The 12,860-nt window shown below is 41.9% G+C and overlaps 1 protein-coding gene and 1 non-coding gene across 6 annotated transcripts in view; one reads left to right on the forward strand and one right to left on the reverse strand.

Moving 5' to 3' along the window:
* GRAMD2B (GRAM domain containing 2B) overlaps positions 1–12,860 on the forward strand; it is a 110,927-nt gene that overhangs the window by 83,169 nt on the left and 14,898 nt on the right. For 3 of the 5 annotated variants that reach the window (XM_038552005.1, XM_038552003.1, XM_038552006.1), the window contains exons 3-7: positions 791–833; positions 3,026–3,137; positions 5,490–5,556; positions 6,651–6,754; positions 11,577–11,672. In XM_038552005.1, the coding sequence (XP_038407933.1) occupies positions 791–833; positions 3,026–3,137; positions 5,490–5,556; positions 6,651–6,754; positions 11,577–11,672 (422 nt within the window). The remainder of the gene's footprint in view (positions 1–790; positions 834–3,025; positions 3,138–5,489; positions 5,557–6,650; positions 6,755–11,576; positions 11,673–12,860) is intronic. The other 2 variants (XM_038552002.1, XM_038552004.1) reach the window with 1 other exon arrangement.
* Positions 10,370–10,475, reverse strand: LOC119874129. Its single transcript, XR_005367340.1, has one exon. It is a non-coding gene; the product is annotated as a U6 spliceosomal RNA (small nuclear RNA).

Consider the following 12,860-nt stretch of genomic DNA (forward strand, 5'->3'; position numbering starts at 1 on the left):
AGCTCATGTTTCTAGTTTTGGGGTGGCTGTCAAGAGTATGAATCTACTGGAGGCAAATAAGCCCCTGAGAAAGAAGTAGGGTGTTTGATATCCAGGCACCGATGCTTGCCTGCCTTTCTCATCTCTTCCTGGCAGCATTTCCTTCTTTCCTGCCCTAGCCCTACTGCAGAACATCTGCCCCCTTCTTCAGGGGCTGATCTTGCTCCCTGATAAAGCCAGGACAGCCTACTGTCTGGCATAGATTTATGAAGCACCTGGAGAGGCTGGCCGGGGTGCTGGTGAGGCCCGCCCAGGCTGGAGTACCTGCCCCGCCTCTGTGTGTGCACACCTGCTGTCTCACTTTCCTGGCAGCCAAGAAAAAGCAGAAGGGAACCCTGCCTGGGATCCCTGGGTGGGATGCACATGTCTCGTGGAGGAGGGGAGCTGCCTGCTTCCTGGGGACTGGTGCCGGGAGCCAGCATCAGTTTGGTCACGAGCCTGGGAGGGGACAGGTAGTTTCGAGATGATGAGCCACGGTCCCTGGCACACTCAGAGACCCCAGTTACATACTTTCTTTCATTGGAAGGAAGATGTAGGAACTTCAGGTTGCTTTTTTACCCCTGAAAAGAGAATGGTTATACCAGCAGTCAGTTACAGGGAAGTGTGGCCAGGGGTCTGTACCGATCGGTGGCAGTGACTACCCTCTTCCCTGTTACTGAAACTGTCAGAACTGTACCTTCTGGGTCTTCTGGCCCCTGCTAATGGGTAATTAAGTAACTCCTGCCTTTCCCCTTCCTTCCTGGCTACCCAGCCCATTCCTTCTCTCCAAATCCTTACTTCATTCAAGACCAAGCGTAAGTCTTCTCTCTCCCCCAGATTTTTCTTTTCTGTTGCTTCCAGGTCTCTTGTCATCGGTTCTGCATGGCTTTCTTGACACATCTCACTTTTAACCCTTCTTTTTATAGCTGTTTCCTGTCCAAGCATCTTGTCTCACTCACCAAATGAGTCTCTGGGCAGAGACGCAAAGCATGTTGTTTCTTGAATCTTTCACCATTATTGACTGGCTCCCGCGGGTGCTTTAAAAAATGGGTTTGACTCCGCCTCCCCCAGACTTCAGATGAGAATCGTACAGTCATCATGAGAGCATGCTTGTTAAACGGTGTGGGCGTGCCATCTGTGTAGTTGCAAGGAGCCCAGCGCTTGCTTTAATGCTCTGCTCTCGCTGTCTGGAAATTCCTAATTTTTGAATAAGAGGCCATTTTCATTTTGCTCTGGGCTTTCCGCCCTGCTCATAATCACCTGTAAGAAAAGAGAGTAACACAGTTCAGAAGACACGAAGACAGCAGTACTAGGTAAATAAGCAACCCTTCCAGCACTCTGCAGACAAGTCCATTCTGTTGGCACCTCTTGAATTCATCAATGGTACTGCTGCCCTACTTGTCGCATTGGCTTATAGTCCTTCAAAAGCTCATTGCATTGGCAGTTGCTTTAACATTTACTAATATAATCAGTTGAGGTGATTAATTCAGATTAGTGGCTAGTATAAATAGTAGGTAATTTGACATTTGTAAAAATAATTTTATTTTCGAGTACAAATGACTACTCGTAATTTCAAAGAAAAAAAGTAATCCCTAGAATTCAAAGGGAATTTATATCTGTGAATAGGTTCAGTGGGCAGCAGCTAAATGCAAATCTTCACCTGTGGCTAGAGCATCGTTGACTCAAACTACTGGGGCTGGCAGGGGCCCGGAACATAAGATAGCCCATCTTTTCACAGCTGAGAACCAGAGTCTAAAGTCTAACTTGAGTCATTTCTGTCTCTCTGTCATAGCCTCATACCACCTGAATTACTCAAGATCTTTGAATCTGCTTTGACCAAATAGTAGTCTTAACTATGCCTCCTCATAAGGAATCATTATTGTGGAATCATGGATTTCATGTGCAATTTTCCCCAATAATCAAAAAAGCTACATAATTGTACCCAGGGGCACCTGGCTGGCTCAGTCAGTAGAGTGTGTGACTCTTGACCTTAAGGTTGTGAGTTTGAACCCCATGTTGGGTATAGAGATTACTTAAAAATAAAATCTTAAAAAAAAAAAAAAAAGCTACGTAATTGTATCCTAAAACTTGTTCAGATATAGACCTCTAAAATTCATACGTGCATTCCCCTTTGAAATGATTCTGTTTGCCTGTAGGGATGAAGACATGTGCACATTCACACATCTACTCAAACAGAGAGCCAGGACTAGAATCCCCTGAGACACAAATGCTGGAGCTCTGACCTCTGCTCTTACTAAAATAAAGGAAGACTTGACTTTCAAACATGTTCCTCATTTTTATGCCAATTTCACTTCTCTTTTCTGTCTCTTTTCCTCATACCCAACTCCTGCTCATGCTCTGAAGCCCAGTGTGTTAAACCCACATTGTGCTATTGCTCTCTTCTTCTCTTCCCTCCTGTTGGGTGTAGTGTCTCTGTACCTCCTAATGCCTATCACATGTACTATTTGGTGCTAAGTCTTGTACTGCCTTTTGAAAAAAGATGTCTGATGAATTCACAGGCTTCTTGAGGACAAAGACTGTCGTGTGTGCCTCACAACCTTTAATACAATGCCCTACTCTATCAACACATGTTCAGTATTAATAGAATTCTGAAACAAAAATATTCTTTGATTGAACTGTGGCTATAGTTTTGTTTCATAATTTGCCTATACTATTCCTCTTTTACTGCTTCAAATACTTTAGAGATGGAAATGACCTTCATAATTCAGTTGATATTTTTCCCTTCTACAAACAAGTTCACATTTTTGCAGTTTGAGATTGCAGCCTGGTGAAACCATCCCAGTCTACACACCATATTGTGTCAATGCTCCTAGAGTCTTATGAGTGATCACTGATGTCGAGAAAAGAAAAACGAGTGTCAGGTTTTCTTGTATACCTGTATACCTGTTTTCAGTATTTCTTGTAATACTCCAGACTTATTACAATACAATTAATGAGTAGCATAACAATTTCATCTTACAAGACTCCCTGGATTCTCTTTCCTCAGGTCAAAATCCAGTTTTGAAGGTGCCTCTTTAGGAAGCGATAAGAATGACTGTAAAACAGAGAGCAAAAATGAATCTAAGATGGACAGGAAAAAGTATTCGTCTTCCAGCCAGGTAACTTGGGAAGGCGGTGCATGTCATGTCAGATGGTGGTGGGAGCACTAACGGCAAGGGAAGGAAAGAACCCAAGTGTGCATCTTCCTGCTGGTCGGGACTCATGTAGACAGAGATTGTAGAGAATCTGGGAGAAAAGGATGTAGTTCTTTCTGTTGATTCTTAATCAATATCGCACTTCACCACTGACCTTTCTATGTATCTTGGCCAGTGATGAGTTCCGTGCTGTGACCCCTAACCTTGACAAGCGCCCTAAGAGCAAGGACCCACACAGTCGTGTGCTGGTCTAATAATCAGCCAAGACCAGGAGAGCTGTGATAGCCTTGCATTAACATTAAAGAGCCTGATATGGCCCCTGCAATGAATAGAAGGCTACCCAACTGCACCCAGAGGAGGGAAACTGTGAACAGGGTCATGATTCTCATCCAGGAGTAGTTTAGTTCTGCCCAAAAACACACCCAGATGGGTGTCAAAGCCCAGTTCTGTGTCTTAGAGTGTGGCATACTTACTGGGGTCAATGGTTTAAGGTTGTTACGGACACTTCACCCCTAAATATTTGAATACATGTTTCCTAAGAACTAGAACAACAACAAAAAATCCCCTACTGGTATACACAAGAAATGTAACTAAACAGTAAACATATAAAAATATTACTAATATAAAATCCATTTCAGATCTCTTTAATTGTCTCAGTAGCCTTTGTAAATGTGTTTTGCTCCCTTTCTCTCTCGAATCCAATCCAGAAGCACATACTGCATTTATCTGTCACTTTTTATATAGATCATTCCCACCACCTTTTTTTTTTTTTTGTCTTTTATTACATTCACATTTTTGATGACTCCATGTTTCAAGTTTTTTGTTCTTTTGGATTTTTTTTTTCTTTTTGGCCCATGTTATTTTTAAATCAAGTCATGTAACTGATGTTCACTGTAGCCATTAAAAAAATCAATCAATCTCAGGAAAGCCCCCATGGAATACCAAGCTTTAATCCAAGTAACTTTCTGGATGCAAAATGTGCTTTTAGGAGGCAGTGTGAAATGACCTACTTTACATGAGGTGTTTATAAAATAGCTGACTTGCAGGGACCATCTATCATCTGCATGACCTTGCTAAAGCTCTTCCTTAAAGCAATACTGAGACCAGTGCTGCCATTGAGATGACTCCTAGTTTGGATAATAAAACATGAAGGGGCTGCTTGTACTCTCTCTCTGTTCTGCTCATAAGAGTTTTTTTTTTTTTTTTTAATATCAAAAGCATCCTGTCAGGCAGAGGTCCTGTGAAGGGAGGACCAGTTCTACCTCTTAGCTCTGTGGCGCCAGTTAAGTGATTCAGTTTCCCTGAGGCACCCCGTCCAGACCCATGGAATGGGGACATGAGTTCCCCAGGTAATTTGGGGGATGATATTTGTGAAGGCTCATTACCAAATGTAAATTGCTGGCTGTACATTGTTGTTTTCACAGCTGTGGAAACACATGCTTTCTCCCACCCTAGAGAGTCCTCTCCCCCTGACACTGGCTAAGGAAATACCCTTGCAACAGAAGTAGTGAGAGTGACAATAACAGGTGATGGTGGGTCTTTCAGATGGATTGTCCCATTTAGGCCTTACAGCAGCCCTCTGGGACAGATAGTGTGTTTGCCTGCTGGCACAGAAGAGCAATCTGAGGCTCAGCGAGGCTAACTCACTTGGCCAAAATCACACACCAAAGGAGAGATTTAGCCAAGACTTGAATTCAGGTTTATCTGATCTTTTAGCCACTGCCCTCCTCTAACAGTCCTTGTATCTTTAGTGGCCTGGGATTTTCTGCCCTCCCTGGTGAGATCCCTTGGAGTTTCATGTCATTTTTCATTTGGAACATCCTTGTTGAGCCACCTGGGCAGAACGATGACCACCAGCTGCAGCATGGTCAGATGTCTGTCCGTCTGTCCAACCAGCAAGTCACTAATCTTGTTGGAAAATGAAAGCTTGGTGTCCTGCCTACTTTGAATGGTTGTGTCGAAGATTATAAGATCAAAGAGAAGGAATTCCTAAAGACACTATTAACAAGGGAGGGGATATTTGTTATGTAATTTATTTATTTTAAAGATTTATTTATTAGAGAGAGAGCATGAGCAGGGGGAGGAGCAAAGGGAAAGAGAGAATCTACAAGCAGACTTCACACTGAGCAGGGAGCCCGATGTGAGGCTCGAGCTCAGGACCCTGAGATCACGACCTGAGCTAAAATCAAGAGTCGGGTGCTTAACCGACTGAGCCACCGAGGTGCCCCTTGTTATGTAATCTAAATTGAAGTTAAAATTTGCAATGTTTCACCAAGAAATGCAAGTTGTGACACCTGTGTTGTGTTCTTGTTGTAGTATAAGGCAAATATGCACTTCCACAAGTTGTTTCTTGACGTCCCAACTGAAGAACCACTGAGGCAAAGTAAGTTCTAACCTGTTTGACTTACTTGAAAAGAAGGTTTTCAAGGCTAATTGGTTTGGGGGTAGAAAGTGGGCTCCTATCTGGGGACTGCATCACCAGTGGGAACAGGTTTTGAAAGTCATGATGTAGCAGGGATGCCAGCTTCATTCAGCTTTCACCAAGCACCTTGAAAGGTAAGAGAGTAGAATGGGAATCTGAATCCCTCCAAATGATAGGGAACCCTCCACGATGGTTCCAGAATGATTTCCTCACCTTCTGTATTGACTGTGTATGGGTTGTCCTGAGATTTAAGATAATGAGACTATAAGAGAGGCCATTGGAAGAAGACTGAAAAGAAGCACAGATCCTCATGCATGGATAGGTGTCGATCCCTACACTATGCAGGGTGTGACAATCACACCCAAATGCCCTGCCCAATATACCAGCGAAGACCTACTCTGCTCCTCTTAGGTTCATTAGGACCAGCGTTCCATTCTGGCCTCTCTGTATACAAATGTTAATTAAGCAGAATGCTGGATTCCTGCCATGATGGCCAAACATGTGGATCACATGCTCTTCCCACACTGAGACTATCAATTTCGAAAGGAGTCATTAGTGACAGTCCCAAGAGTGCCATCATTAGCACAAAGTGACACACCTTCCTAAATAGAGATGTTGAAACTCCATTCTTGAACTCCCATTTGTAGTGATAGACTTGCCATTTTATACTGAAGCATATAAGACTTTGAATTAAAAAACAAACTCTCATCCCCATAGCTTTACTCACTAAAGATGACTGATAAAGACATAAAAGATCTTTTGAGTATATTATCTCTGCCAGTCCTGAGGAACAAACATATAATTTTTGTTTCATATGGAAATTTTTAAAAATATTTAATTTATTTATTTGAGAGAGAGAGAGCATGAGCAGGGGGACGGGCAGAGGGAGAAGGAGAAGCAAACTCCCCACTGCACAGAGAGCCCCACTTAGGACTCAATCCCAGGACCCCAGGATCATGACCTGAGCTGAAGGTGGACACTTAACTGACCAAACCCCCCAGATGCCCCTTATATGGAAATTTTAAGTGCTCTTAAACCTGTATTTATTTTCCCAGGTTTTACCTGTGCTCTACAGAAAGAGATACTATACCAGGGGAAGCTCTTTGTATCAGAAAACTGGATTTGTTTTCATTCCAAGGTCTTTGGAAAAGATACTAAGGTTAGTATAATTTTTTAAAAGCAACCTATTCACTTTATTCTATATTGTGAATATCAATAGTTTTAAGCATAGCAATGTTTATAAATATTCACTGTTATTATACCTTTATATCTTTATTTCCTTTGTCATAGTTCTAATTACTACAGGTCCTAAATGCCTCTCAATGACATTAACTTCCCTTTTTCCCTAAAGACCACTCTCAGTTTATTTCCTTATATACGTAGATCTCTCCCACAACCCTATGCTAAACCCTTTCTATCTACCCAGATGTCACCAGAGAACTTTCAAAGCCTCCCATTCAGGGAGTGTGCCATAGTTTGTTTCAAAGAAATATATTAGGGATTCCTGGGTGGTTCAGCGGTTTGGCGCCTGCCTTTGGCCCAGGGCGTGATCCTGGAGTCCCGGGATCGAGTCCCACGTCGGGCTCCTGGCATGGAGCCTGCTTCTCCCTCTGCCTGTGTCTCTGCCTCTCTCTCTCTATCTATCTCTCTCTCTCTATGTCTATCATGAATAAATAAATAAGACCTTAAAAAAAAAAGAAATATATTAAACCCAAGACCATTTTCTGAATAAATATCGATGTTGACACTGTGTTCCTATCAGTTACCTCAGAGACACATAGAAACAAATAAGTCAGTTATTAGAACTCACTTTGTACCATCGCCAGCACCAAATGAGCAGGAATTGTAAAATTTAAGGCCTGAGTCACACATCCACATTCCCCAGTGGACAACAGTTGACAACTTTTCATTCTCATGAAACAGATTCGAGGGACCACAGGCCCAAGACACCTGTGCTATTAAAGAGGACTGCCTGAAGGAATTGGCAGTTTTCCCAAGCCGCTGCCTTCTAAAGAAAGGACCTTGGGACTGTGTCATAAGAAGGAAAAAGATAATTCCATCCCACTGACATTCTTACCTTTTGACCTGCAAATGTCACACCACAGTTCACTCAGGCCACTAGAATAAGGAGTCCGAGAAACTCCTTCTTAGGTTTGCGTGACCTTCTGACTCATGATTATGAATAAGCAGCTTCTATATTCATGAAGTCACTGGCTGAAAAGCTTTTGTTTTGAGTGGTAGATAGGTTTTATTTAAATATTCTCCCTAAAGCCCCTGGCAATCTCTTAGATAATGACTGTGTAACAAAGACAATGGAAATTCTTGATGTTGGGCAGCCCCGGTGGTGCAGCGGTTTAGTGCCGCCTGCAGCCCAGGGCGTGATCCTGGAGACCCTGGATCGAGTCCCACGTCAGGCTCTCTGCATGGAGCCTGCTTCTCTGCCTCTCATTCTCTCTCTGTATCTCTATGAATAAATAAATAAAATCTTTAAAAAAAAAAAAAAAAAAAAAAGAAAAAAAAAAAAAAAAAAAAAAAGGAAATTCTTGATGTTGTTGGTGTCAGGTCAGCAGGCTAGCACACTGTTCTGTAGGTCAGACATGTTATTTTAATGTTGTTCTGTAATTTAGGTAGAGTTGTGGTTAGACAAACATATTTTGATAAACAGTATTACCTGAATCAGTACAACGAAAAGCAACATTAAGCAGTATTCCACCATATTTCTAGATTTATCAATTAAAAGGACTTGTTCAGAGTGGGGAAGGGATTGGGTAGCAGGGATCTCCAATTCAGTGTGATAAGATAATTCTCAAGAATTTAGACAGAGCCAATGCCTCTGACCAAAGCAGCAGGGTTGGAGATATTAGTGAACAAAGAATGAGCCTTTGTTAATGGATGGAGGAAGTCTTAAACTCAGTAAGTGCAGTTTGAAGCCAGTATGATCCTAGCGATGGTTTTAAAGTCTAACATCTACCTAAGAGAGACCTGACCGCACAAAAAAAGGAAAAAGGAGTGGTATAACACACTGGTTTTTCAAAGACGCAACATGGCGGAGTTGCTTTTGCATGTGCTATAGCTAATCTTAGAGACAAGAGATTCAAAACTATCAGGGGGTGGGAACATAAGAACCACGGTAGTGACTTATACACTTCTTCCCTTCTGAGGATGGTGCCAAGGAGATTGGAGCTTCAGATCTGTGCCAGAATTGCTGTACTGCCAACAGAACTGGATCCAACAACATCCAGTATGAACTAAAGGCAATCAAACAATTCACTCTAGGAAGGGAAATTTTCTAAACACTGTACCCTCAAAAAATATGAAGCGCAGCCTTAATGTAATCAAGACCTTTTGGTCAACAGCATTTTCAGATGCTAGTCAAATTAAATGTGTGCATGAGATTCCATTTAGTCTCAAACTGAAAAATGATTTATGCTATTTTCACATGTGATCTGTTTGCCATTTTATACTTAGGAAGTAGTTGATTGAAAATTCCTTAAGAGTGTTCTATGCCTTAGATTATGAAAAAAAAAAATAACAAATTTATAGCACCTAGTCTCTGTGTTTGTGTTGCTGCTCTGAAACAAAATTAGATTCATTTTTATATCTTCATCCATCTTTGTAGACCTTAATTTTCTTTCCCAAAGTTATCCCAGCTTGTAACTTCTGAGTTATCTCCTACACTTCAGGATTTGTGCAGTAGAGTTCATTGGCAAAATAGGTTTTAGGAAATGTCTCATTAAGATTAGCCCCAGGGGCTCAGTGAGCGTCTGCCTTTGGCCCAGGGCGTGATCCTGGGGTCCTGGGATCCAGTCCTGCATTGGGCTCCCTGCAGGGAGCCTGCTTCTCCCTCTGCCTATGTCTCTTGTCTCTCCCGCTGTGTCTCTCAAGGATAAATAAAATCTTTTTTAAAAAAAAAGGATTAGCTCCTTGTTCAGGATGCGTGGGTGGCTCAGCAATTGAGCATCTGCCTTTGGCTCAGGGCCTGATCCTGGGGTCCAGGATCGAATCCCGCATCAGGCTTCTTGCAGAGAGCCTGCTTCTCCCTCTGCCTGTGTCTCTGCCTCTCTCTGTCTCTCATGACATTTATTATTTATTTAATTACTAAATTAAAAATCTTAAAAAAAAAAAAAAAGATTAGCCCCTCGTTCTTACATAGTCTTCCATTCTGGAACTTTGAGGGGCAGTAGAACATACCCATCTCATAAACCTATATATGGGAATGCAAGTATTCAGAATTAAAAGCTCATCTTTCTTTCCCCAAGCTGGCAGTACTAACCTAAGCCCCTCCTCTTCCCCACTAACCTTGTTGCTCTCTTTTAGAATATGTGAAGCATTTTTACAAAATAGATGTTCAAGTGAGTGTGTGTACCTGTGGAGGGAGTCAGGTTGCTTTACCACGGATGTGTGTGACTGTTTTCCAGGATCAAAGTGATACCATCCATTTCTCTTTGAAACCAAGGAGGGTTAGAGGGATATAACATAAAAGTATTGGAACATCTATTCTTCGTGGTATCTGGTACATGCTTTTAGTACATTGTATGAAAAAGAATCCATATTTTGGATTAGATTGGTTCAAATTTCTTCATTGTAACCTTTGACAAGTCACATACCTCTCTAAACAAATGTCCTAATCTCTTAGAATATGTACTTCATAGGGCTGTCCTAATTAAGTGACATTCTCATTTGCTGTAATTCTCTATTGTTTGGATCAGAAAAGTTAGAGTTCTTTTATTTCACCTATCCTCTTTTTATGAGATGGATGAGGAAACAATTTTTTTTTAATATGGAACACTTGATGAATTTGCACTTATCCTTGTGTAGGGGACATGCTAATCTTCTCTGTATCATTCCAGTTTTAGTATATGTGCTGCCAAAGTGAACACAATAAATCACTTTCTTAATGAGTGCTAGGCATTTTCCAAATATTATCTCACTTAATCCACAGAAAATCCTGGGAAGCAGATAAGAGTATCTACACTTTACACATCTAGAAACTGAGGCTTATAAAAGGCAGCTTGTAAGGTTGAGTGGGTCACGCAGATAGAGTGGGCCTTAAAAAGTAAAACAGCCCATTGTTTTATCAGCAAAATGGGTTTATTCAGGGATAGCAGAGAAATTGCAATTTGAGCCATGCAAGCTATGGCAGAGCATAGGCAAGTCTGGAGATCAAGGGAGAAAAATGTTGAATTACAGAGAAAGGGAGGAAGTTGGGAGAGGTTGCTTGGGACAAAAGTCCATTGAAGAGAAGGGAGCATTCAAGCGTTCTCATTGGCTGAGCTTGCTGCTGAGAAATCCTGCCCTCCTCCAGCTGGGTTGGGCAGTAAAGTGGGCTTCTCTTCTTTTGCAGCCTGCAACCGAGGACCAGAGTAGTGCATGAGAGCGCCCCCTTCTGGCCTCCAGACTCCATTTTAATTTTTTTAAATTATTTGTTTTTATTTAAATTCAGTTTGCCTATACTACCCAGTGTCCAGAGTCCCATTTTAAATGAGGTGTCCTTTATTGAGTTTCAGAATAGTAACAGAACTGAGAATTCAGGTCCCAGACTTTTGTCCAGTAGTGGTTTCACTACATCAGTGCTATTCAACGTTTTCCTTGCCCGCATGTGCCTAAGGTTATAGAAGAAGAGCAGGGTATGCAGAGATTAGCCCTAAATGGATGACCACAAGCACATAACTTCTTTAGAGCCTTGGGCCTGTCTTTAAGATGGCTCTGTATTTTGGATTCATTCCCTTGTCTCAAGATAAGAGTTTCTCACCAAGCCCTTGAGTAGGATTGATGATGTAAATTTACCCTCTGGCTTCGTAAACAGAACTTTGAGAAGATGCTCACTTTTCTTCTTGGAGGCTGGAAAGCTTACTGGGGGGGAAGGGGGATGGGGGTTGATTTTTCTCAGTTAAACCATTTAAAATTTTTTTTCCTTCAACATGAAGATTTGAAGTCCTGTTCAGCAAAGCCTGAACCAGTATTAACTGATTCTGTTTCAGATCTCTATTCCAGTCTTCTCAGTCACCCTAATAAAGAAAACCAAAACTGCCCTTCTGGTGCCAAATGCCCTGATTATAGCAACAGTCACAGACCGGGTAAGTACACCTCACAGCGAGGGCACCTTAGCTTTGTCCTGTTTGTATCTTGTTTTCCCCTCATTATAATTGTTGACAGTTTTGAATTTCCTGCTGACTTAATTATACTTGCTTGACTGAGGTCAAAAAAATAAAATTCTGGGGATCCCTGGGGGGCTCAGTGGTTTAGCGCCTGCCTTCGGCCCAGGGCATGATCCTTGAGTCCCGGGATCGAGTCCCATGTCGGGCTCCCTGCGTGGAGCCTGCTTCTCTCTCTGCTCTCTCTCTCTCTCTCTCTCTCTATATCTGTGTGTGTCTCTCATGAATAAATAAAATCTTTAAAAAACAAAATTCTTTCCCAGCTTCCCTTTCCCTAACATCTCTTAGAACAGGCTAAATTGATGAATATATTCCGTTTTAATATTTCAAACAGCCACCACCACCACATTGGTGAGGCTGGGGGATACTGAAGAGTCTCTGGGGTGGGGTAGCCACCCTCCACAGAACCTTCCTTGGTCCCTCTCCAGAGCCATCCCCAAATATATAATACACACATGCTTGCCATGCACGTTCAGCTTTAGGACTAGTTTCTTGGCTTCCAGGTTGCTTTAAGTACTTTTCTTCCATATAGAAATTCTAGAGCTGCTCCAGATTGTTGGGCTGCCACAAACATGTGCAACCAGAAATATTTGCATTGAGAGTGGTGTTTATTTCAATTTGGCCAGAAAGAAGGAATGGAGTAGTTGGTTCTTAACGCATTTTTCACTTGAAATTTTTTAATATTTTGCCTACTATTTCTATGAAAGCATAAAAGCTGCTGTCCATTTCTAACCATACTGAATAAATTGAAGTAGAAAGGAAGGTGGAGGAAAGATAAAAGAGGCTATTCTGATGAGGTAGGAAATAGGTTAATATTTTGAAAAAAAAATTTTTTTTAATACTAATGGCTAACAAGCATCAAGTACTTTTCACCAGGCATATATGCTAAATACTTTCCTTCTATTTTCATGTTGATTCAACACTGCCATCTAGGAGGGGTAAGTGTTAAGAAAACCAAGGGGCACCTGGGACACTTCAGTTAATTGAGCATCCAACTCTTGGTTTTGGCTCAGGTCATGATCTCAGGATCATGGGATTGAGCCCCACATCAGCAGGGAGTCTGCTTGAGATTCTCTCTCTCCCTACCCCTCCTACCTCTCTCTCTCTCTC

The sequence above is a fragment of the Canis lupus genome, chromosome 11, assembly GCF_011100685.1.
Source record: "Canis lupus familiaris isolate Mischka breed German Shepherd chromosome 11, alternate assembly UU_Cfam_GSD_1.0, whole genome shotgun sequence".
NCBI lineage: Eukaryota > Metazoa > Chordata > Mammalia > Carnivora > Canidae > Canis > Canis lupus.